This window comes from Dermacentor silvarum, chromosome 3 (genome assembly GCF_013339745.2).
Source record: "Dermacentor silvarum isolate Dsil-2018 chromosome 3, BIME_Dsil_1.4, whole genome shotgun sequence".
NCBI lineage: Eukaryota > Metazoa > Arthropoda > Arachnida > Ixodida > Ixodidae > Dermacentor > Dermacentor silvarum.
Window position 1 is genome coordinate 207,474,354 of NC_051156.1, and position 27,011 is coordinate 207,501,364.

A 27,011-nucleotide genomic window follows, 5' to 3' on the forward strand; every position below is an offset into this window, starting at 1 on the left:
TGTTGTCCTGTTTCTTCTCCTGGAGCATCCTGCATCTGCATGGAGCGTGTAATTTTAGTTTGCCATTTGTTTAACTTGGATGGCCATACCTACTACACCAAAATGAAGACTCTCTTAATGGCAAGGTACCTTTTCTGCAGTACCTCACGCCAAAAGGTGAAGTCACCGTATGGTTTAACTCAACGTTACTAGACTAGCTTCACTTATTGAACTCTCCTTAGGCGCCATATATCGCGGGCGCCACTCTGCCTTGGTTTGCCGCGCGGGAGCGCCGCAGGTAGTTCTACGCGGGTGCAGCTCTGTTCCGTTGGCATGAATACCACGCATGAATACGAAACTATTACCGCTTCTACCTTGCTTCTGTGCGATCAGCTGTCGGAAATCCAACTGAGTTTTCGCTAACACACTGTGCTGCAATCATGCTAGATTGAATAATATGTACTGAAGACGTGTGCAGTAGTTGGCTACAATGAGTCTGTGTGGCCAAGTTCGCGGACCGCTGCTGCAACTGTCCGAACGTGTTACCGAAACTTCGTGATGTACGGCTTTCCTCGAGGATACAGAAATTTGCTCATCCGCCAGCCTTGTACCGCTAACCTTCAAGGAAAGGGCTTCATCCCCAGAACGTCGGCATGAGTGAGTACCACTCGTTAAACAATGACAAAGGGAGTAGCGCGCTTTCTATCATAGTAAGTCCTAAGGGCTTCATCCCCAGAACGTCGGCAAGTGTGAGTACCACTCGTTAAACAATGACAAAGGGAGTAGCGCGCTTTCTATCATAGTAAGTTTCGCGCGCGTTATCTATACACATCTGCTCCCAAATGGCAGGAAAACTTACCCCCACTCTATCGCCGACGTAACAAGAATAAGTGAATGGGCGCACACTTGAATATATGGGCACTGTATACGCACAATAAATGACGGGACTACAGCTATGGAGCACGAATGGTCGAAGCTGAATGTTTCGTGACGGTCCGCAAGAGTAAGCCAGTTACTAGCTGAAATATATGTTTGCTACAAGGTATTACAATGTACAAAACAGCTACGTTTCAAGCCTTGTGCGCAGCAAGAACAAATCTATCGGAACTGAGCATACCCGCGAGCGATTAGGCAGAAAATAATCAGATAGTGGCCGCACCGAGGAACTTCACTGAGTCAGAAACTGACAAGCCACTGCTTCAAAATATTTGCCGAATAAAGAACAAAGAGCAAAACACACTAATCCTGACTGAATTCATAATCGGAAAGCTTGGATAGCTTGGAATACATATTTAACCCCGCTTTTAGAACAAGCACCATATACGCTGCTTGCGCCGTTTGGACATAGCTTAATCAGCTCTGAAATCGCTTTTACATGTTCTCTGAAGCTGTGATCAAAGCTTCGTGTCGTCCACCTAGTCACCGTCTACGATATCTCCGAAAACAGAGGTTTTGTAAGCCGCGCCGGCATCATTCACTTCCATTGTAAACAAGGAGGCAACGGAGGCAGTTGAGGCAAGCAATGGACGCGTCACCACGTGATCAAACATGGCAGCGCCCACGGGATCGCCGCGAAAAGGGTCATGGAGGCTATGGCCAGACACTCCCCGAAGCCAGCGAATACGTACGGCTGCGGCGACCCGTCTGTAACCTGGTTTATTGGGCTCTCGGCATATTCTTGCGTTCCTTCTGCGCTGGGACAAGACACCACTGCACTATTGGACTATACGGCATGCAAGGTGAGAAATCTTGTTTCACAGTCTACGACGCAATTAGGCTTACGGCACGGGACCGAGACTTAAGACGTAGTTAGCGAAAAAACAGCTCGGCCGTCCTGGCGCAGTTAATTTGAGTTAATGAATCGTGCTGAGACATGTTTCCGACGCTTCCTAGGGGATTATTGTAACTTATTTCGGTTTTTGAGGCACACTGGCCGCACAGGGCGCCGTGTCGCATCAAGAACTAACTCGGCCGTGATGCGTAGTTTAGTGCATCTTCCTAGGAGAAGTTTGTGCTGCTTTCTCTGACGCCAGACATTACGGAAAAGTAATTTCGTTACTTTCTGGGGTACTTTTGAGGCACGCTGGCCGCACAACGCGCTGTGGCGCAGTTAGCGATAAGCAGCTCGGCCGTGGTGATAAAGTTAGTTTGGCGTGTAATGAATCTTAGAGGGACAAATTTGTGACGTTTTTTGTGGCCCCGCAACAACAGATACCTTCTTTCGGTACTCACGCCTGTTGAAATCGCGATGGGCGATTGCAAAGAGTGATAACATATGGGAGTGTGTTGCTGGCGCCGGATGACCGCGCAAAAGATAACGCCGAGGAACATATCAGAAACTTGTCATTCGAAAATTCCGTCTTCTAAAGGACTGAAAACAAGCTTTGCACCCACGCATTTGTCTTGAGTGCGAATAGAAGGTATTCTGCGAACGTCTAGCATGGTCCGGCTGAGAGCCTCTGTTGCGTCCGTCTTTGTGTATTTAGCGTACCGTCGCGTCGCCCGTGGCCAAGTTTTGGAAACGCGAAGTCGCCCGTGTATTTGTGCTGCCAAAGTTCAGGAAATAATGTCCGGAAATGGGGGAACGCTTGGAAATCAGATGTTTTCATATTTTATGGTATTGTTTGGGATGAGTCGGGTATTTTCTACGCCATGTATGTAAAAGCGAATTACTTTTGTTTGTAATGCCGCCCATTCACCGCTTTCGCACCTTTCGCCTCTACACGCAGTGTTCCTATGTGTAAATACCAAACTGACACATGTTTGTAACATGCTGTTACGTGCTTGTAAATGTAACATGCTTGTAATTTACTTTTTTTTTTTTCAGCTGGTGCCGTCCGGTGGAGCTTCATACGGGAACTACTGCTTACCTGGGGTCACAACGTTGGATGAACGCACAAAGCGCGGAACGAACTTTCATATAGAGCAAAATAAATATTTCCACATTTCACAAAAGGTCTTGCGTCTACTTTGTGAAATTCCACGTGACATAGATTTGACGGGACTTGACGAGATCGTTCACCATCATTTTTACCAAATAATAAACCGATTCCGCACGAATAGCAAAAAAGAAAAAGGGGGGGGGGGAGGGGGGGGGGGGGTTGCGCAGCTGGCGTGCTAGCTTGCGTTCAAAATGCGCGCGCCCAAAACCGAAACCGGAAGTGATCTATGCCGACCGCTTGGCGCGCTGCAGTCAATTCGGCCGCTGGGCTCGTGGCTGGGCTCTATGTGAGTGTCCCCTCTCGGGTTGAATTTCTTTCTCTATGCTATAGCTGCTACCAAGTTCAACCTAGCTACTACCAGAAGACGCAAACGATCGGCCAGCTTCGTTGTGACTCGAGCTTTGCGCGGCCTAGTGCAAGCTTTGCCTCCCCATTGCGACAAGAGATAAGTGAAATTGCACGCTGCAATGATTAGCGGCCACGCAGCCAGCTGTGGAAGAAGACGACGAACGCGGGAGCAGTGGCACGAGCGTGTGCCGAGCACGAGTGCGAGCGCTAACCGAGGGCTGCCACGAAACAGCTGCGGAAGAAGACGACGACGCTCGAGCCAATGCTGATCATAATTTCGTGAAACGCGCACTTTTTACTGCTGGCTTAAACAGCTTCGCTGTTAAAAATGCTAGAATAAAAAAAAGATATGCTGGCTCTCTCGTAATCGAGAGTAGATGTAAGCATGAAATGACTACCACATGGCGTCTTTTGCTGCCTGTGGTGCCGCCGCCTTCAATCGCTTTTTTTCTTCCAACAGTGCAGCGCGCTCGGCGTCTGTCGCTACCTTTTCTCCTTGTCGCGGAGCGCTTCCGACTCACGGACCGCTGACGTTCAAAAGAGCACAGGCAGCCTCTCTTTCTGCTTCTTGAACGTCGCTATTGGAAATGACAAATAAAACTTCAGCGTACTAGAAGTTACAGCTCTAGTGATATTGTGAACAACCATTAGGAAGAAATCGGAAGCAATATTTTTTTGTAATTAGTTTAGGAAGTATCTAGCGTATGTAATGCGGTCCTGTACAAAAGGTTGGGGGGCCAGAGACCACATTTTCCTAGCTTTTGACTGGTAGCACGGATGATCTCGTTTTGTTCTCGCAACGATGCGCGGATGTTCTCGTTTGAGTGTCCGCATAATGGCTCTGGCTTTTGGCTCAAGGTCACTTGAAGGTCGCCGACAACGGGAGCTAAAAGCATTTCATGCTTAAGATTTCATCGACGATTACGATACTCCCTAATGGGAAATTTGAGTGCAGCTCTATATACGTGTTTTCATTTCGTGATATATTGGCTGGCGCGGACAATCTGTTTCGTCCAGCACGTTCCAAACGGAGCGAAGTGTGACGCGACTGCCTCTCTAATCGGGAGATCACGAGAGGATGCGCGTGGCGGACGCGTGGGCGCTATTCACAGGAGCCGCCGCAGACAGACCTCCACTCATGCAGCACTTTGGTGAACAGACGACGCGTAAATTGCCTCGATGCGCGCACCCCCGCGAACGGAGCGGAACCGAGAGACCGCATCGAGACACCCTAACGACGCGCGCTACTCTGGGGCCATCTCGTAGCCATCGTCGCCGTAGTCCGTCTTGCAAGGCACTACGCTTTTCTTTTCACGCTTTCACCATACCCTCCTCCTGCGCTTTTCTCCTCGCGCTCTCTTCGCTCTCGCCGACTTTCATCGCCCCCTGTGCTTCGCGTTCGCTGTCATCTTTCGCTGTGCTCGGTTACGAGGTACGACGCCGACGCTCGCCGCCGGAACGGGCGCCAAAGAGCTGCGCTTTACAACATTTATAGCATACCTGATTAAATCAAGCAGGCTAAGTGACTATTTGTCGCCGCCTCGTTTCAAAGGCGATGCTAATAAATCATCATCATCGAGTATGAGCTATGCGGCGAGAATTCACGAGCAGCAGCAGCAGCAGCAGCAGCAGCTTCCAACAGTCACCATAATTTAATTTTATCTATAAAATGCAACAAATTTCATTAAAATCGGTCCAAGGGTTATCTCAGAAAAGCGTTTCTGCATTTTACATGTATTTGAATAGGTGGCATCGGAGTTGGGTCCGAGCTAAAGCTTCCTTTTAAACCTCGGCGGTATTGCGGGCTAAGTGTTCATGTAGCCAGCTCGGGCCTCAAATAGCAAGGCACTCCCCTTTGCGTTATCATGCAGATTTTCGCCTCTGATTCTTTCTTTTCCGTTTTTGTAAATCTCCATGGTGTTTTTTACTTCCACAATTTTCATCCAATTCACCCTCTCTGTTTCTAGCTCACACTTTCTTTTTTCTGACTCCTGGTTGTCTACTTACACTTTCAATTACCCTATACATGATTGGCACTTTCTTGGCCTTTCCTGACCCCGAAATGCGAAAACACCTGTGTACTTAGATTTAGGCACACGTTAAAGAACTCCAGGTGGTCCAAATTATTCCGGAGTCCCCCACAAATGGCGTGCCTCATAATCAAATCGTGGTTTCGGCACGTAAGACCCCATAATTTTTTTTTTCCTGGCGGAACTGACCCGCCAACTTTCTTTTTATGCGTAAAGGCCCTCAAACTTTTGTGATGCGAAATCTGTATTGGGCCCTCTTTCGAGATGTTGAACCCCTCGAGAGCCGAGCACCAGGCCAGGTAACATCTCTACCCATTAGAAAAAAACCGGTGGGTTCCCGACTATAATTTCTGTGCTATAGTCGGATACAACTTAAGTCTACAGTGAAGCCCCGCCCACGCCCTCCTAACCGCCAGCCACTGTTCCTCCGCGAGGCTGCAAATAGTTCGTACTTCAAACTTTCCCTCTCACCCAAATAAGGCGGAAACCACAAAAATAAAATTATAAAAGCGTCATTTTATATGTTTTCACTCGTCTATGATAGTGGAACGTACAAGTACGATAAGTACTGTCGTATCAAGTTCGACGCCATGTTGAAAAGATTGCATGACGACGATTTTTTTTTTTTTTTTTTTTTGCTTCTGTGATTAGCTGGCGGAGTAACACAACCCCGCGCGGTCCGTGTGCCTTTGTTGTCAACTGCTATTTTTAGAAGTTGTGTCCTACTATAGTGTGTGTTTGAAGGGTGGCGTATTGAACTAGTTGGTTTTCCGTACTGATAAGTGGTGCAGCGCGAAACAATACGGAAGGACGAGAACAAGACGACGACAAGCGCTTGTTCTCGTCTTTTTCTCGCCCTTAAGTCTTGTTCCGTGCTGCACCACTTAATCAGTTGGCATGCGGCCTGCCCTCACAGTTTCTCAAGCTTTCTGCATTTCAGTATTTGCACATTCAATTAGCACTGCGTGCGACCTTCAATGTGGCCAGCGTTACTATGAGAAAATAACCAACTTTCTTTTAAAAAAAAAGGGAGAAAAAACAAAACACGAGAGCGTTTCCTTATATAGATGTGAACATTTGCGTTGGGTGCGCATTTCTTTATTTTCTTTTTTAATTTCGAGTGCCCTCGTAATAAGGCCTTCGTTGGTCGGTATTGTTTTTCTTTTCGCATGCTAAATGATTTCATCGTTGGCAAAATAAGTGCTTAAATCGGCACAGCCGCGTCAGAAACAGCTATGAAGGCCTGCCAGTACACATATTAGACGGCTCGATCCGTGTTCCTACTGTGTCCGAACTTGAAGACGGCGCAAGCGCGCGTGTATAATTAAGGAACACGTACTAGGCTATGTGCCAGTGCTCCCTTTCCTCTCTTGATATGCTTCACTGCATGACAAATATGCTTTACCGCAATACATTGTGTATTCTTCACCTCATGATTTTCCCTTCCCCCAGTGCAGGGTAGCAAACCAAAATCTTTTCGGGTTAACCTCCCTGCCTTTCCCACCACTTTTCTCTCTCTCTCTCACCGCATGATACAACTGTATTGCGGCGAAGGTGACCACAAAGATCCGATCATTATACAACGCATATAAGAGCCTTGGCCTCACTCACGCTCTTACGTCTACTCACACTTACCGGGACTCACTCACGTTCGTACATATTCACGTCTACTCGCGCGAACACACAGGCATTCACTCACGTTCTACTAACGTCTACCCTCACACCCTTCGTCACTCACTCACATTCCCATTGACGTCCTTGAAATGAACGTGAGCGAGTGTACTCATGAACCGCATGCGGTTGTAGACTTTGTCGGCGGACGTGCTGAGTGTTGCAGCGTTCTACGGAAGCAAGGGCTTCCGTAGCTCTAACTGTATCTCCTGTATAGGAATTAAGTATCGAACAAGAAGTTAGGCGGCGAATCGTTGATGAAAGGACAGTGCGAAGAGCCGACGTGAGTTGACGTTACCTATGTGTCACTGTTAACAAAATTACAGTGGCTAGTAAATCCTGACGGGTGCAAATAAAGTCTCTTCTCTCTCTCTCTCTCTGTTAGAACCTCCTGTTAGAACCGCTCAATCGTCGTGTGGCATCGCGGTGACATCTTGCGACAAGAAAGCGAAAGGACTGAGCGTATTTCTCTAAATTGCCGGGAGATGGCGGGAGTGGCCTATGAAAGCTTTAATTGAAGCGTTCGAATAACTGGGCGCGGAATCCAACCTTCGGCCCTCGGCGTCCTCAGATTGGGGCATCGAGCAGGCTGAACGTTCTTGGTGTTTTAATAAAATGTTTTTATATAATTGCGCAACTATTATTTGCCGACTCTAGGCATTGTCCTACCCTAGACATTTTAAGTCTATGTGTCCAGCCTCTTCACCGATCCAGTGACCCAAGTTGTCTGCTAGCTTCGGTCCATATATTGGTATGTGATCGTGGCCGCGATGCCGTCGTGGTCGTTTAACTCCATATATATATATATATATATATATATATATATATATATATATATATATATATATATAAGCACATTATGACATGTTGTGAGATGACATGAATGAACATGCACATATATTATATTTCGCATGCTAGTTATGTGCTCGTAGTTGTGATGCCGTCGTGGTCGTATCTTTAACTGGATATACTACACGATATGCATGACGTGACATGAATAACATGCCATGCATATGACATTAATGACGCCTGGCAACGCTTTGAGGAGTCCCAAACAATGCTGGATAGCCAACGTTCTGCGAAATGCTTCACGTAACATCGATTCCCACAATGCGTGGAATCTCCTTAATTTTTTTTTTCTAGAAGGCTTGTCTTTCTTCATGACGGGGCTATTTTCGAACGTGTGATGTTTGGTTTGAGAACTCACGTGTTGAGGTGAACATAGATCGCGATTGTATACTTCAGCGATAAATGTCGGGCACATTCTTTTATTTTAGAGCGAAAGCACTACTACGCCATGTCTCGCAAGGTCATTCATCGCGTCGCAATGACCTTGAGCCGCCGGAGCGCGAGCCACCGGAGCTCCGCTAGCGTGGCAGGTATGACATCACGCCATGTGATCCGCTGCGGAGAGGCGTCGCAGCTGCGCTCGCTCGGAGCCTCGCCGCTGCGGTACCACGTGACTAGGCGAGAGTTCAACGGCTGCTTCGCCGGCGCTTGGTCGTTCGACAGGCTGAATCCAATCATCCAGTAGATATAGCTAGACGGCAGGCTGCGAAATCTCAAGCAAAAGCAAAGTTGGATGCTGAAACACCGAAGCAAAGGGAGGCCAGATTACCAAGCGCGGAAGCTTGCATTAATGAAACACTGTGCGCATAGTGTTTGCAAAACCAAGCCAAACATACTTTTCGCTCGTGATAACTAGGTTCTTTAACAGCGGAGCTGTTTAAGCCGGGCGTAATGTGTCTGCTGAATCCAAAAATGTGGGCCGATCCTGGCGGCAGTGCAAAAGGGTCCAAGCGCAATGGCACATACCCCTGTGAATTAGCGAAGCTGAGCCTGGCTAAGTCTAGCTAAGCATGGCTGGGACTACTTAAGCTTAGTCAGTCATCGATAGGCAATTGATAGCCAATCGATAGCTAATCGATAATCAACAAATAATCAATAAATTCCGGGAAATGCTGGGGATGACTTGGTAGTGCTTAGCTTAGCCCAAATACAGTACCTTGCGATAGCCAATCAATCAATCAATCATCATCGTCATCATCGGCCTATATTTATGTCCACTGCGGGACGAACGCCTCTCCCTGTGATCTCAAATTACCCCGGTCTTGCGCTAGCTGATTCCAACTTGCGCCTGCAAAATTCTTAACTTCATCATCCCACCTAGTTTTCTTCCGTGCTCGACTGCGCTTCCCTTCTCTTGGTACCCATTCTGTAACTCTAATGGTCCACCGGTTATGCATCCTATGCATTACACGACCTATCCAGCTCCATTTTTTTTCTCTTAATGTCAATTAGAATATCGGCTATCCCCGTTTGCTCTCTGATCCACACCGCTCTCTTCCTGTCTCTTAACGTAAGGCCTTACTTTTTTCGTTCCATCGCTCTTTGTGCGGACCTTCACTTGTTCTCGAGATTCTTTGTTAACCTCCAAGTTTCTGCACCATATGTTAACACCGGTAGAATGCAATGATTGTATACTTTTCTTTAAGTGCAAAGCTACTTTTCTTTAAGGGAAGCGACAGTGGTAGGGTCCCAGTCAGGATTTGGCAGTGCCTGCCGTATGCACTCCAACCCAGTTTTATTCTTCGGTAAATTTCCGTCTTATCATTAGGGTCCCCTGTGAGTAATTGACTTAGATAAACGTACAACGACTCTAGCGGCTCACTGGCGATCCTGAGTTCTTGTTCGCTTGCCAGGCTATTGAACATTATCTTTGTCTTCTGCATATTAATCTTCAACCCCACTGTTACACCTTCTTGGTTAAGGTCCTCAATCATTCGTTGTAATTCGTCACCATTGTTACTGAATAGCACCATGTCATCTGCAAACCGAAGGTTGCTGAGATATTCGCCGTTGATCCTCACTCCTAAGCCTTCCTAGTCTAAAAGATAGTGTTGGAGAGATTGTGTCTCCTTGCCTGACCCTTTCTTGATAGGTAACTTTCTACTTTTCTTGTGGAGAACCAATGTAACTGTGGAATCTTTGTAGATATTTCCTAAGGTATTCACGTATGCCTACTGTGCTCCTTGAACACAATGCCTCCATGACTGCTGTCATCTCTACTAAATTAAATGCCTTTTCATAATCCATGAAAGCCATATATAGAGGTTTATTGTACTCCGCATATTTCTCGATTACCTGATTGATGACATGGATGTGATCCATTGTAGAATATCCCTTCCTGAAGCGAGCCTGTTCTCTTGGTTTATTGAAGTCAAGTGTTGCCCTGATTCTATTGGAAATTATCTTGGTGAATAATTTATACAGTACTGAAAGCAAGCTATAATGGGCCTATAATTTTTCAATTCTATAACGTGTCCCTTCTTATGGATTAGTATAATGTTGGCATTCTTCCAGTTCTCTGGTACACTTGAAGTCGTGAGGCATTGCGTGTAAAGGGCCGCAAGCTTTTAAAGCATATCTCCTCCGTCTTTTATTAAATAGATTGTTATTCCATCTTCTCCAGCCCATTTTCCACAGGTCACGTCTTGCAAGGCCTTTCGAACTCCATTGCTAGTTATAGAAGGAGCCTCTGTATCCCGTTCACCACTACTTCGAATGAAAGTAGCTTGGCTGTTTTGGGTACTGTACAGGTCAGTATAGAATTCCTCCGCTGCTTTTACTATGTCATCGAAATTGGTGATGATATCACCCTGCTTATCTTTCAGTACATACATCTTGCCTTGTCCTATACCAAGTATTATGTATGCAAGTATTAGCATGGGGAGTGATATATATACGCTGAACCAGTGCTTTCCAGAGAAGTGATAGGACCAGGCTGCGCTGACATTGTAATCGGCGATATATATAGCCTTACCGCTTTTTTGTTCGGGAAAGCCAATCTGCGCATGTCTGTTATTCATCGCGTGAATTGACGTCAGGACGTGTATTAGGCATGGTGAGTGATATGTATGCGCCGAACCAGCACTTTTCGGAGAAGTGGTTGGACCATCAAACAGCAAGGAATTCTAAAATCGCTACACTATTTGGGACCGGAGTGAAAAACTGAAATAGCAACTGTGGAAAACGTCGTGCCCTATCATCCCAGGAAGGATGAAAACCGAAGCCCAGGAGGATGTGAGGTTCCGGCAAAGAAGAAGAAAAACTGATGAGCGGAAAAGCCCTTCTGCGCATGTCTGTTATTCATCGCGTGAATTGACGTCAGGACATGTATTAGCATGGGGAGTGATGTATATGCGCCTTATAGTTACCTTTTTTTTGTTCCGAAAAGCCGATCTGCGCATGTCTGTTATTCATCGCGTTATTGGACGTGCATTAATAAACGTGTTATTTACGTGTATTAGCATGGGGAGTGATGTATATGCGCCTTATAGTTACCTTCTTTTTGTTCCGAAAGGCCGATCTGCGCATGTCTGTTATTCATCGCGTTATTGGACGTGCATTAATAAACGTGTTATTTACGTGTATTAGCATGAGGAGTGATGTATATGCGCCGAACCAGCGCTTTCCGGAGAAGTGGTTGGACGTGGCTGCGCTGACGGAGTGGGCTATAGGCTTACCTTTTTTATTCGGAAAAACCAATCTGCGCATGTCTATTATTCATCGCGTGACTTGACGCCAGCGCCGAACCAGTGGTATCCGGTGAAGTGATTGGACTTAGCTGCGCTGACATTGTAATGGACTTATTTTGTAGTGATGCGCGATTCTCACGTGTCCCCTGATGTTGTTTTCCCCGCATGGCTCCCGTCTCCCGCTCACGGCGTATTTCCAATTGCTAGTAGATACAGCGCTCGACCGCTGGCGCCACGCTGCGCCGCTCGCGCGTACCATGTTTCTAGCCGCCGCCGTTGGAACGGAGGAGGCGTTGACGGAGAAAACGCTGGGCTGGTGGTGACTAGCCTGCAGTTGGGATCGGTGGTATTATAAACGCATCACTGTTTTGATGAACCAAATATAATCTCACTATCAGGGAGGGAGCAGTCTACCTGACTGGAGCAGTATTTTTTTATTTGGGGTGTTGCTACGCTGCGCTCCGCAACACCCCAACGACCGCCGCTTCGCGTCGGCGCCCGGCACCACGGCTGCCGCCTTGGCACCGGGGTTCAAGCGACCGCGCTGGCAAACAGAGAGGGAAAAAAAAGAAAAGCGTGATATTAGGGAATAAAACATTCCAGCCAAGGCGGGATTCGAACCAGCGTACGCACGATCCTGAAGCGAGCGCCGTACCCACTCAGGCATACAGGCAGCTTCCAAGGGTTGCATTCATGCGAACCATATGATTGGGTTTGAGCGCCCTCGGCGAAAGAAACCACCTAGAAACGCGGTACGCGCGAGCGGCGCAGCGTGGCGCCAGCGGTCAAACGCTGTTTCTACTAGCAATAGGTGACCCGTAAAATAGCAAGGGATTCTGGGATGCGCCGTCTGCTAGCTGTTTCCGGTTCGAGTCAGTGCAACCGCCGCCACCGCTTCGCCGTTGAAGTCCATTGATGCGCCTGCAGTCCGTTCTACTTTCTGGGGTTTTACGTGCCAAAATCAGTTCTGATTATAAGGCACGCCGTAGTGGAGGGCTGCGGATTAATTTTTACCACCTGGGGTTCATTAACATGCACTACAACGCAAGTACGCGGGTGTTTTCGCATTTCGCTTCCATCGAAATGCGGCCGCCTCGGCCGGAATTCGATCCCGCGAGCTCGTCCGGCTTTGTCCCACTCGAACATTACCCGGTTGCAGGTGCCTAGCAAAACTATCCTCGGCTGTTCAGCCGTTGGCTGCTCAAATTCAAGCATTAAAGGTGAACGCATGTAACTACTGCCTTGCAGCAACCCTTGCTGAGTCAGCTGTGCACAAGCATCAGAGGAATGGCTGCCACTTATAAAACTAACAAGGCAGAGACCATTCATGAACAAAAAGAAAATGAACGTACAGTGCCACTTATCAGGCGGCGATTAGCTGTGTAAGGGCAGACACGGAATGATTCCCCAAGATATTTCTTTCTCTAGCATTGACTCAGGCAAGCAGAACTATTTCAGTACTACGCATGCACATATAAAGGTATTATGAAACGAGGTTTTACGGCGCGAATTTAAGCGGGACACAGCGAGATACATAATTCTCGTAACCAACTAGCCCACCTTAGCTCCTTCAGCACAGATGAGATAATGCGCAGGCCGTAATATGACGGCGATACGGCCATTGTTGACAAAAAAGCGTGAACGTCTAACTACGTACACTCGGCCACAAAATATTGCGGGGGGGCGCGAGCGCGTGGCGAAGCTCTCCTCCTCTCCTTCTAACGGCGCACCCCTGGTCTCGAGACCGACGCTTGCGCGCATGCGCGTCCTTCCGTGACTGCAAGCGTGCATGTTTCCGCGCTTGCTCCTTGCGCGCCGGCAATATCCGAGTGTAGCCGCGAGGTGCACCTTTTGCGATTGGCTCTGTGGTGACTTCGACAGCCCGCACCGCTGCGGCCGCTTTTTGTTGCGCAAACGCAACAAGTCATTTCTTTTTGTAGCGTTAGCTACACTGGCCTAGCCAAGCCCGTTTCGCGCGGCACATCAAGAGCCGTGCTGCGCATGCGCAAGGATCAGTGATGTCACACGGCTTGCGCACCGGAGCCACCGGAGCCGGCACCTCTCGCGCACTCCGCCGCCGCCGCGCGCGACACACCGCCGCCGGTCTGCGCATTCCAGAGGAGTGACGTCGTAGCCGTGGTAGATGCACTGGCGCCGGCGCGCGCTCGCTGTGCAGTCGCCGTCTGACACTGCGCTGGAGCCGCTGCGCTTCTGACTGGCGTTTGTGTGTGTCATTGGAGCAGCAGTAAGCATGACAATCAAGCTGAATCCTTGACAATCTAGACAACCAGGAAAGCTAAGAATAATCAGCTGAACCTTTGCTAACGCTACGTATATCCTGGCATAGCCGAGCTAAGCCACTGCAACATTTTTTTTCTATACGGTGTGCCTTTACGTGGCCAATCTTCGTTCTTGTTTTTTTTTTTTTAAGAACGGGACGTTCTCCCGCAGAACAGCGTGGCATAGTAATGAACCTAGTATACGGGCTGGCAAAGACTGCGCTGGCTTCTCGCCCATATGTATGCCTTTAGATGACAGGCGACAAAAAAAAAAAAAAAAATGTGATCCCTGTCGTGTTTCGACAAAAAGCGGCCGCACCCGCGCGGGCTGTCGAAGTCGCCACAGCGCACCTCGTGGCTACACTCGCATATCGCCGGCGCGCAAGTTACAAGCGCAGGAAACATGCACGCTTGCAGTCACGGAAGGACGCCCATGCGCGCACGCGTCGGTCTCGACACCAGGGGTGCGCCGCTATAAGGAGAGGAGGACCGCTTCGCCACGCGCTCGCGCCCCCCGCAATATTTTGTGGCCGAGTGTACCACTTCAAATGAACCTAGAGTTTCGACCGAGAAATGCCGTTGATAGCGCGCGAAGTTATCATTTTCAGCGTTGGCTGCGCCGTTATATCGACGATATCGGTTTTTAGCCACGATCACAGAGCAGCATGCACCGCTGTAGCCATCGCCTCAGCACCCGGTTTTCTAAGTAATGCTTCAATACGCTTGATAAATTATCGGATAACGATAACTTTTTCACCTGTCTGACTGACCTGCAGGCAAAGCAGTCAGTGACCGTGTGTCCAAGCAACGGCAAATGTCGTAGAGCTAAACCTGGCAGAAACAAAACAGGCCGCCGGAACGAAAACAAGAGTTCCTTTGTGAATAAAAGCGTATCCTTGCCTTTCTTGGCTCGTCATCGTCGCGCCCAGAGTAAACTGAAACCTAGAAATCAGCTGCATGAATGGTACGACATTTATGGTCGACAAAGCGGACGGAAAGCTTCGCACGACTGACAGTTGAAACCGCGTAGAAAAACACGTGCGCCGGGCATGCCGCCGATGCCGCCGCGTCGTCCGTCGAACCGGAAGCTGCTAGCAGACGGTGCGCCCCACAATTCCCTGTGATTTCTCGTTTTACGGGTCACCTATTGGAGTGTTGCCTCCCCCGCTCGCTGCGTGACTTTACGGCGGCGGCGGCGGTCGGTGTGGTTGCGGCGTATTGCGAGAGATGGCGCTAGTGCTGCGCGGCTAACGACATCTAACGGCGGGGTTACTTAGGCGCAAAAGGGAGACGGCGCTTCCTCTTTGACGTGGGGTCGGCGAGCAGCGCGGATGCTTCGCGCGTGCGCCGACCCGCTTCGCGGGACCGTAGCGAGAAGGCTTAGGAGCACGACACCGGAATGGAGGAACACGGATCGTTTGAATGCGCCACCGTTCGCGTGACCATGCACGTGAACGACTAGTCGTTGGTGTCTAGCATACGGACGAACATATTCGCTCGCTATCCAGTCGCGGTGAGTCGGACTTCCTCGATTTGTCGCGCGCCCACCGGCGTAGTAAATAGTAATTGGGCTAGCAGGCATTAGCCTATGAAAGGTGCAATAAATGCCCTTTTGATTGTTTGTTTTTGTTTGTTTGTTTTGATTTTGATTGCATCACTGTGTTGTCGTTCCTTTGTCCCAAGAGCACGTGTGAGACCCCACAACCTTTTAGAGCGCAGCTCCTCTTCATGACCCGCTACTGGCCGACGAGACTCCATGCTTTGCTGCGCTACATTTTCACTTGGCTTGTCTTGGTTGTTATTTTATTAAAAATCGAATTCTACGGTTCCTCTGTTTTTTCCTTGCTCGAATACATGCACGAACCAGCCATAACAGATGGTGTCCACATTACACCTTGCCTTTCCCACAAACACGCACCTCTTATTGACGGCCTCTCACAGTAATACAAACAAATCTCGAAGGTCAAGCTTTTGGCTGTACTGCGGCCGGTCGAAAGGACCAGTAAAGCCGCCATTATCGTGGATCACATTTTAGGCCGCCATTTTGTGGGCAACACCTGTATGGCGACTAGGCAGCCGTTTGGTTCGCTCCGGCGACCTCTGTAAGAGGACATTTCAGCCGGAAAAAAAGAAAGAGAAAAGAAAAGAAGGGTTGTATGTTTCTATCACATCCTTTATTTTGCGGAAATGGGAGACAGGATAAGGGGGGAAATTTGGGGATCTCAAATGTAAGGCACACACAGCACTATTAAAAATCGTGATCACATCCCTCTATGTACAAGAGGCACACACGCTGAACAGTCTCGATATTAAATAACATTTGTGCAGGACGAGACGAAGAAGGAGGGAAACAAAAAGTCGACAAAAAAAAAAAAGAAAGGAAAGAAAGAAAGCAAAGATGAGAGAGAACAAAAGTAAGGGGAAAAAAACGAAACAATAAGAAGGCCTTTGGAAAGCAGCTTAAATAAGTTCGCTCCTCTCTGCCTTGAGGCATGCTAGTCGACACGTGCGAACTCAAGATCACGAAAAAGAGTGAACAATGCGAGAGGAACAGCTACTGTGGCAGCGTTGATTGAACATTTGGTCAAAGCGTCAGTTGCGTGAATTTTAACGGGGCGCATCATTTTGCAGCGTTGACAGGGCTTCCGCGTGCCACAATGTTGCAGGCAAGCATGCAAATAAAAGTAAAATCGATGCCAGAACATATCGAAAACATTTAACGGCGTCAGTGACAGTTCCTTATTTGGAAAAAAAATCGAATCTGTTGCTAAAGGTGGGGCAAATGTCTGCAGATACTGCAACACTAAATCCACTTCCTTGTTTTTTTTACGACAGATCAATCAATCAATCAGTGTGCACCGATAAGACTTGCTCGGAGCATATTTATGAGCAACTTTATGTAAAGTCTAGACAACAGAAAAAAAAAAAAAAATTGCGTCGAGACAAAGTTAAGCTTACAAAGTTGCATGCATTCACGCCATCTTGACACAACGGAAGCAAAATGTTTCCCAACTGCCGGGAAGCCAGCAACACGAAAGCCCCTTCGCAGAAAGAAAAAATAACGAAACAAAAACCAAAGTTTGGGCACAGACGCTGTTCGGTTAAGTATATCGTACAGGAACAAAATAGGAAGAGAACAAGAGATAAATGTGGGCTACCCATTCATAAAAACGACAAAGTACACTGAAGGAACCTAAGGAAACATTAAAAAAAAAAAAAACGAAAAACGTGTGGCTGGGCTGTACCACGACACTGAAATCCAATAAACGGTGGTTAGGGGGAAGGGGCAAGTAGTATGCATAGCTTATCTGACCGCTGTAGGTCGCAACGCGTGCCCTGCGCCTGCTGCTATATTTATGGTATGTACAAGCTTGAAGAAAAAAAAAAGGGAAGGGAGTAAAGGAGAAATGGGCACAGAATTGGTTCCTGTATTGCGACAGGCTGTTAATCTCTCCCTAGAAAAATAATGCTGGGTTTTTCTCTCTCTCTCTCTCCTGCCTCGGCAGCTCGCGGAAAAAGAAAACCCCGGAGAAGGAACGACGATATATAGTTTTGTCGTCCGGCTACTCGTCTTTAGACGCCAAGGCCAGCCAGCCGCGCTCTTTCTGTACATTCGGCGGGAAGACGTGTTTCATTAACGCGGACACGCGCAGTTATCTGCCCTGCAGCGGTTCAGGCTCGTGCGTACGATCACCGGGTTGATTATATTTCACCCTACACTCACTCCTGCGGGGCACTCAGAGGAGCGGGACAAAAAATAATAATAAAAAAATGAGACAGCGGGCGAGAAGAGTAAGCTACAAACTTGGGCGCCTCCATATCGAAAAACACGCGAAACGCGCAATGGCTGCCATGGGGCAGTCGCTGAGCTGATTTAAATGAAGTTTGTTAGAGTTAAGAACGAAAGGTTGAGAGCGATTTAGTTATTGAAGCCCTCGGTATTTTTTCAATGCAGGCCAATAGTTGGAAAAAGGTAAAAAAATAGTTATAGCGCAAAGTCTGTGAATTTGCAGTAATCAAATGCAGAACAATGATGTTATCTGCATCCGTTAGAGCATCTAAAGCGGGCAATACTGATGGATTGTACGATGCTTTAAGATGTACGAATAATTTGCCAACGGCAGTTTTGCAAGCACGCGTAAATGAAGCGACGGTTTTGCGTAAACTTGGAACTATAACGTGCCAGATTCGTCGATTTTAGATGCATTGAAAGGTATAGCTAATCGAAACGAAATATATATTTTTTATGGCGCAATTATGAAGCTATCAACATTTTTGCTTGGATCTTCCTTTCTACTAGTTTCCAATATTTGGTAACATTTTCATATATTTAAAGCTTATATTAAGTCACGTCACATTTGTTTGCTTCAGCTGGTGTAATAAATGCAGTTTACGGAAATGCAATGCGACACATCTTGCGGAGTCCAAAAGATGTGAACTTGGTGCGCCGATGTTTATGAAACTTTTAAATAGATTCGAGGACCCAGTAAAACTGCAACGGCTGACGCCAATCCCTAGCATGTAGCGCTTTCATTTAAATGCTTAGAAAATTCATTTAAATCGGCTCGACGGTAGTTTAACGAGAGCCACTCATGCGTTACACATGTATTTGAATAAGAATATTGGAGTTATCCACGAGTTCAGGCTTTCTCTTAAAAAGAACGAAAAAAAATAATTTATGTACACGAATGGGGGTTATATAATTTACCGCCGCTGGCTGAAATGCTCTGACATACAGTCGAGTGTTGCTGCGCCTGCACTGGTACACTGCAACGCCTCGGAGACGCGATCACCGGAAGTTTTCATCAAATGAAGTAGCATTCGCTACCATGTGCTAGAAGACTACAATGAAACAAATAGAACCGAGAAAGCAAAGCGCGCGAACGATTCACGAGTAACGAAAATGGCTCTCAAAACTGGATGCCATGATCACGTAGTGAAAACTCTTTCGAAAAAGAAAAAAAAAAAGACATACAAATTGCCGACAGCCTGGCCAAATGTCGCCTTTGTCTCTCCAGTTTAGGACAATTGTTAGCTCGATTATGTAGTGTGAGGGGCCTAACTTGTTCTAGAAATAACCAATGAGATTGAAAGAAAAAAAAAAGTCCTGCGCTATAAATGAAGCTCACGTGATGACAGTGCGCCAGTTGCAGTGCGTGACGTTGACCTGCAACGGTAAACAGGCAAACAGACGAGCTGATATTTGAAATTTGAGTTAAATACAGATATAACCGACGACGTACTACTACACGATGTTTATAAACGTTGTCAGAGTGCGCAGCCTCGTTTACACACGACGGTGCCGCTTTCGGACACAGAAACACAGGTGCGTAATGAAAGCGTGTTCCAACGCATAGAGTATCTAATATGCTTTTTTTTTTCGTGTACGGAACAGACAAAGCAAATGAACTGGACAACAAGTGCAGATACAGTCAAATGTCATACGGTTTCCTGAACCACGCTCTATCATAAATGCAACCACAGCAGCTTCCTCTGAGAGGCTTCTTTCTCTTTTGCACTTTTGCCGTCCTTTCATCGACTACAGCAATTCACACTCTAAGTGCTTCGTTTCGCTGTGACATGATTTGTACACATATACATTGGTGCATACCACTGCATCGACACGTTTTGCTTTCGCATTACGTACCTACAAGCTAAGCCGTCAGCAAATTACGCAGCTGCCTTTCCCGTCATCCAGAAGTCAGAAATCCCGCCTCCTTAATATAAACTGCTACTTCAATATTAACTTTGCTTGACACGCGAGCGGATGAACGCCTTTTCACAATGCTTATTGCCCGGATTCTTGTCTCCTTGCATAGAGTCAATGTTACAAGTGCAGATGGCGAGTCTCAATATAAACTGTCAACCATAAGCGAGCGACACAATTTTCATTTTTCTCGAAAGGGCGAAAATTCCTAGTACTGCGTAATTCCTGTTAGCGCGACAAAAGAATGTTTTTGTGCAAGTCATGATATCCCGCATTCCATAAGAAAGCTTAGAATTGCATTACTTAATTCAGTAAAAGGCGCCAGTAAATTGGAAAAGTGAACCACGCAACCACTCGGGGGCATAAACACATAGCTAAAACAATGCTCGCACCGCGCTGGTTGCCCTACAGGTATGTGCAAGAATAATAAAGAATTTGCGTGCGTGTACTGACGAACGAACAGCAGCGCTGATATTAAAGCACCGGGAAGCCTACAAAGCCGCTTTGTAGATTGTGCATACGTACGTACAGCTAGCTTGTCGTGCGAAAAGGGAAAAAATGGCAATGTACAAAATTACTGCCTCTGTTTTAGTGCATAATCTTATTTCAATTATACTGCATGACATATATATGTATATATACGTGCTGTGCAGTCTGTAAACAGCATACACTGACCTCACGACCAAACGGTACCGAGGGCCTAGACTTCCACCATGTTGCCTAGTGGAAGAAATATATTTAAAAAAAAATAGTAAAGGAGAGAGGCTCGACAATCCAAGCATTGCACACGTTGTTCACTACGTCACAGACACCGCAGCCCACGTTGTCCATTTGTTCTTGCTCGCTCACCGTATGGGTTGAACGCTTAAATACACACTCGACCAAGACCTCGACTGTATTGTGACACATAACCGTGTGACGTAAGGTCTCAAAACAAACAAAGAAAACAAATGCAAATGTGATGACACAACGCCATCCTACTCGATGACACCAAAACACATTTTGATGCACAACACGCGCACAAAACATCAAAAGGAAGAGCAAAGCAGGCCCAGGGAACAAGTGTTCACTATTAAGTCAGAATGCTTGGCATCCTCTACATTCTTAGGCTCCTACAGTTCATTGCGACAGGAAAAAAAAAATTGCTCGTCCCCAAGCGTGCACCGCGGGCGTCGTCCAACACCGGCGCACCCACTCACACACTCAAGGAGGAAGAAGATGTATACGCAGGGGACAGTCTTCTCAGCCACCACCACAAAAGTGCCGAGTACACGTGACCGGCTCGCGCAGCGCGTCACGGACGCCGCAACGCACACCGCTGCGCCCGTCAGCGCCATCAGTCAATCAGTCCATGTGGCGGTACTTGTGCGAAGACATCTGCGACAAGCCCAGTACCGCGTATTGGCACTTGAGGCAGTGGTAGTGCGTCTGCTTCGCGTTGTAGTTGCAGCTGTCAACGCCGCAGTTCTGCGAGGGCGTGTACTTCTCGAAGCCCGCGGCGTTGATGCTGTCCAGCTTGGCGTGCTGCCTGCGGTGCGCGACCACCTTGTTGGTGTCCGTGCACACGAAGTCGCACTTGAGGCAGTGGAAGTGCGACGCCTTGTTGCTGCTGCCGCCACCCACGCCGCCCGGGCCGTTGGCCGCCGCCTGGCTCGCGGCGTGCGGGCAGTCGGCGCGGCCGCAGTGCACGTTGGCGCGGAACTGGCGGAAGTCGCCGCCCATGAGCGTGTCGAGTCGCTCGTGGCGCGCCGTGTGCTGCACGAAGCGTGTCTTGTCGCAGAAGCTGTAACCGCAGTCCTTGCGCGTGCAGTGGAAGTGCGTCTGGTGCTCGCGGTAGCCGCAGTGCCGGTAGCCGCAGTCCTCGTTGAAGCGGAAACGCACGTAGCCCTCGGGCACCGGCTCGTCCTTGAGGATGCGTAGGCTGGGCATCTTCATGCGCTTCGCCTCGCTCACCATGGTGAGCGGCTCGTCGCCCTTGCAGTTGCCGAACAGGGGCCGCTTCTGGTCGGACGCCGCGGCGGCCGCGGCAGCTGCAGCTGCGGCGGCTGCGGCGGCAGCGTTCATCTGGTTGGCCGAGTTGTAGAACATGTCGCCCGACGGACACATGAGCGCCAAGTGCTGGAGGTCGATGTTGGGATGGCCCGCCATGTCTCCCAGGCCCAGCAGCGCCGGGTTGAGAGGCGCCATGCCCGGTATCATGCCGGGAGACGAGACGGGAGGCCAGAACATGTGCTGCATATTTTGCATGTTCTGCATGTTCTGCATGTTCTGCATATTCTGCATATTCTGCATGTTCTGGATGTTCTGTAGGCTCAGCTTGGGAGGCGTGTTGAAGAACGGGTGCTGTTGCTGCTGATCCTCGTTGTTGCTGTTAGCCGTGGTGCTCGTAGGAGGTTGGTAGCCCTGGGGCACAAGCTGAGGAGGACCCTGGGGCCTCGGGTCGGGCGATGACCTCTTCGAGGACGGTGAATCAGTGCGCCCGGGCGCCGATGCCTCTTGCTCTTCATCAGCGTCCGAGTCTCCCTGCGCCGTTGAGGACACCGGCGAAGACTGTCCGGACAAAGGTGTGGTGCGGCCGTCGGGGTACACGGGAACGGGACTTGGAGCACCAGAGTGCTTGCCCACGTGGAGTCGAAGCCGAGAGAAGCTCGAGAACGCCTGCGACACACGGGAAACACCACAGAGGGTTGGCTTCTTAGCATTAACGGTAATATAGTGGCAAAGCCACCATGAGGCGACGATTTCTTATGTAAGTACATGTAAATACACGTAAAATACAGAAAGGCTCTCTCAGGGAACCGCTAGAATGACTTGAATAGAACTTATTGTATTTAAAGTCAAGTATTATTGACTCACGGTTACACAATTTTCACTTAAGCCTTGATGATTTTGCGGAAATTAACGTGAATCAACAAATATTAATGAAATGGCAAGCTTAAAACTTCCCAACTTCGTAAATAAATTATATATATACTGGATCCTGGTACAGAAATTGAAGAGTGCCAAATCGACATATTTTGTGCAAGTGCGCTCGTTACCTCGATTACGTCAGTTCTGCAAAGGTTATAGTGACAACATGACATAGTAGTGTAGCTTAAGCCGAAATGGTGTAGGTCTAACTTGTTTACCTTAAATCATACATAGGGTGCGGTACCGAACTTCAAAATGCGATTTTGTATCACAGTAATGAAGTCTGCGCTTCACGCTTTTTGAAGAGAACTACGCAATTTTAGTTGATTCATGCAAAATATTTCTGAGCCTGAACTGATACCTTCTGACACTGACGTTTGACTTCTTTTAAATTGGTTCGGTGGCTTTTTAACTTTGTTCGGCGGCTGCCTAACAAGTGCATTTCTCCTTTTTGCATGTACAGGAGCAGAAATATTGGAGTTTTACAGCAGCTAAATCTTCTTGATACGAACTATCATTACAAGGAAAATTTCAATATTAGTGATTTATCTCATCCTATCAGCCGTCACTTCCTGATTGCATTTCTTTACCTATCGAAATAGGCTGAACAAAGAACTCTGCTGAATGTCCCAAAGATGGGGTTGAAGCGTTCGCTAAACAATCAGTGACCCAATCGAGTTTCGTCGAATAAAGGTTCTCACACCCAGAGAAACGCTCCTGCTTCCTACGACTTCGGTAAAGTACACATGACTTATCACTACGACGCCGAGAGGGAGGAGGGCAAAGAGTATAGAATGATAACAGAAATGGCTCTCACCTGATTACATATGTTGCAGTGAAAGTGCTCTCGCTTCTTCTTCTTGCAAAAGGGTCTTCCGCAACTCTGGCACTCGCTGAACATGATGTGCCTCTCCATGCCTGGGATTATGTTGGCCACCGGGATGTTAGCGGCGGTCGGCTTCATCAGGAGCTTCATCAGCGGCTGCTGGTCCGTATCGGGCAGCGAAGAGGCCGTGCTCGAAGCCGGACTCGTGCGCAGCCTTTCCTTCTCCGCGTCTTCGTCCTCGTTGTGGTTCCCGTTGTCGTTGCCCGTCTTGCCTACGCCGCTGTTATTGTTGTTGCCGCCGCTATTCGTGAACGCAGACAGCGGGTAGAAGGTTCCGGCGGACTTGACGACCGTCTTCTGGGAGCTGTCGCTAGCGGCCGGGCTAGCGGTTCGGTCGTCGTCGCTGGAGCAGGACTTCTTTTTCGGAGGCGAGGGCCCTTCGTCCTCTTCCTCTTGCAAGGGCGAGCTGTTGGGCTGCTGCTGCTGGAGATGCTGCTGAGGACTGCTGTGCTTCTGTTCGTGCAGACTCATGGTCGAGTAGCGTACGAAAGAGTAGTTGCAGTTGGGTCGCGTGCAGTGGAAGTGCCTGTTGACCTTGTTGCTGTGGCAACCGGGCAGTCGGCAGTCGACGCTTCGGTCGTAGAAGACAAATCCCTCGATGATGTCGATGTTGTCGTGGAAGTCTTTGGAATGCAGCACGAGGATGTCTTCCCGGTCTGTGACGTAGTGACACCGCGCCTGAACGCAGTGGAAGTGCCGCTGACCAAGGAAGGCACACAGATTGTCCGGACATACGCTGTTCTCAGGGAAGATGAAGAATCCCTCGTGTACCTGCAGGAATGTTGAAGAATTAGTTGATATAATTTGCGCACCACTGCTGCGTTTATGAGCAAAAGAACTGAAAAATAAACGGAAAGCACGTCCTAAAGTACCAAGAACGGTAAATACGTTGTTCTAAAGAGGAATTTAGCTCGGGGTCAACTACGATGCCGTCTATTCAAGCACATGTAAAACGCGGGAATTATTTCCTGAGATAACCTCTGAACCAATTTGAATGAAATTTGTTGCATTTGAGAGACAAAGTTAAATTTCAGTGATTGTAGGAAGCAAAATTTTAATTTACAGCCTGATTTATTTAATACAAATCGGCGAATATTGGTAAGCCTCGAAAAAAACAAGGAAGCACGGAGCTTACAAATGTGTAGCTCTACACTAAAGGCAGATATCGCAGTTCTGTAAACGTCACCCGTTGCAGCATCTAAAGCGGACAAGTTTGGTATTTAATTTACAGCTTACAATGATTACAAGGATTTTGCAAAAGTGCTATTCAAAAGCTAGTAAGATATTTCACAGGGCTGTATAATCCACCGATCTTGTCCGCTTTACTGTATTCATAGGTGCAGTTTACAGAATTGTGACATTGTTTTTCATTGCTGAGTTAGAGTTGCAGACTTGATAGTTTCGTTTTTCTAAATCTTCTTTTTGAAATTTAAAACAGGAAAATTTCACAGAGATACATATGAAGCTTTATTTAATGCACTTTTTGTGTCACCTGTCACAGCTGTCATCATTTTTAATTACAAGAAAAAGTCGGCAAACAAGATGCCATCATTGGTTCCCGCCAACAATTTCAGCTTACCCTTTAAGCGTGAGGGTGTGAACCATGCGACAACTGAACACCCTTTAAACACCCAAAAAGGTGTAAAAATGTTTGGAGTGTATACTCACGTCAGGATTGGTCGTTGGCTGCGACGGCGTGGGCGTGGTGCGAGGTGCTGTCGTCTCCGGCTCCGACGGCTCCTTCGGTTCGGCCTTGATCGCCATCAGAGCAGCCTGTTCAGCAGAGTGCTTCTCCTGCTGCTCCAGCAACTTCTCCTGGATGTGCTGATGCTGCTGCAAGAACTGCAATGCCTGCTGGTTCTCGACCGTGAAGTCCATTCCACCGGAGCCCAGCGGCATGCGAGGCATGCTGGAAGGGCCGGGCATCCCTAGGAGTCCACCGGTGCCGCCCGGTCCTTGGAACGGTGGGAAGAGGGTCGGCATGTTTTGACTAGATCCAGGCTTGGGAAGCTTAAAGCTCGCGTAGATGGCTTGCGACAGCTGGGGTGAAGTTGGGCCGAGTGGGAACTGCGTGCGGAAAAAAAAAATGAAAAGAGAGTCAGCTAACTCTAACACGAAAACCACCACAAACCTGGTTATTGTCTTCAACTCTATGTTACTTTTTGAGCAAAGGTAAAAATGCTGTTCGTGCCTTTCACATGGCATGTGTTAACAGCAGCTGGTGTCTTCACCAAGGTAACCTGCATTCAGCAGGATTCATCAATTTATATTCTACCAGGTATGGCTCACAAAATGACAGAAACATCTTCCTGCTTTTTTGAGAAGGACTGAACAGGGTAATATTGGGCATGATAACCCTATAAAGCTTCATTTCTTAAGTTAGTTGTCCACTGCTTAAATACATAAAACCAACTGTTGCGTTTAGTGACAGCATGACCTTGCTCACCTCAATCATGCGGTTCTTTGGTGGCCGTCCCCGCTTGCGCCTGAAGACACCGTCTATGGGCACCGATGGGATGGCACTGAACTGGTCCCTGGACATGCTCAACTTGGTCGTGTACTCGTGCATCTTGTAGTGGTCCAGCCGCCGAAAGGGCTTGTCAGTACTGCTCACAATGTCCCTGCAACCGTCCTGCAAAACGCATAGGATCGTCATGAGTTACACAAATTTATGCCCAACTGAAAACACAATATCTACCCTTTCTTAGCCGTGGAGAAAAGGTTTCAATCATTCTGAGATGGCAAGTGCACAAAAGTTGATGTTCTTACCCATTGGCAATGGTAGTGCTTTTCCTTCAATGTGAAGGGGCAATCAGGCGGGCATTCTCCGTCGATGCTCTTTCCCACAGTGTGGTAGAAACACTGCGTGATCTGATCCTGATGCTCATGATTCCTGTAAATAACAAGGTACATAATAAGTAATTGATGCGAAATAAAACTATTATGGGTTGGCCCTATGCTTTGTGAAAACAGCTGAAAGCAAGAAAAGCTTGCTTAAATATAGAATCAGCTTACATTGCAAAGGTGTTTATTAAATTATTCCTCCAGAACAGCGGTCACGTTCCACACAGTTGTGCTAGTAAATGCCGCATCAAATGAATTTTCCTATTGCATTTGTAAGTAAAATGCATGAGATGAAGAGGCCGAAGTCTCACTTTGCATGTTCTTGAACTCCTCCAATATCTTTTCCAGGAAAAACCATGGAACAGTTGTCGGTGGTGCAGTGATAATGCTCGCGGTAGATAAACTCGCATTCGGGTCGGCATAGATCCGTTGGCGAGTACCTGCGCAGAGAGAACAAATACATATATAGTACACATAGCAACGGGGCTATGGGCATCACCAAATGAGTAGGCATAAGAGAGCGGTGGAACTTATCGCTTAGTCTTCCCTATATGCCGCGCAAAAATCCATCGCGTGTCTTTTGTCTGCGCGTGCTTAGGGTACCCCATAATCTGGTTAGTAAAGTTTAATTCCTATTTGCAGAAAACATGAGCTCAAGTGTGAAAGTGATGTCATCACCAATTACCAAGTTCTGGTACTGCACAGAAAGTAAGGCTTACTCACACTAATTAAACTAGTTTGAGTGTCGACATCTCTTATGCGGTCAATTCATTCTATATGCGTTGACATCGTGTACAGATTGGCTATCTGCTGCCACAAGCTCCTGATTTTGCGCCGATGGGCGAGTTATCGGCAAGAATAGCTGCAAGGCCCTGCG

At 47.8% G+C, this 27,011-nt stretch overlaps 1 protein-coding gene across 5 annotated transcripts in view; it reads right to left on the minus strand.

Annotated features, from left to right (window-relative positions):
• Window positions 1-15,939: 15,939 nt before the first annotated feature.
• The window catches only part of LOC119446553 (uncharacterized), a 531,274-nt gene continuing 520,202 nt past the window's right edge, over window positions 15,940-27,011 (minus strand). For all 5 annotated transcript variants that reach the window (XM_049664212.1, XM_049664209.1, XM_049664210.1 and 2 more), the window contains 6 exons: window positions 26,446-26,574; window positions 26,060-26,183; window positions 25,737-25,922; window positions 24,959-25,357; window positions 23,222-24,061; window positions 15,940-22,152 (listed from right to left, as the gene is read on the minus strand). In XM_049664212.1, coding sequence (XP_049520169.1) covers window positions 20,839-22,152; window positions 23,222-24,061; window positions 24,959-25,357; window positions 25,737-25,922; window positions 26,060-26,183; window positions 26,446-26,574 — 2,992 coding nt within the window. In that variant the 3' untranslated portion in view covers window positions 15,940-20,838. The remainder of the gene's footprint in view (window positions 22,153-23,221; window positions 24,062-24,958; window positions 25,358-25,736; window positions 25,923-26,059; window positions 26,184-26,445; window positions 26,575-27,011) is intronic.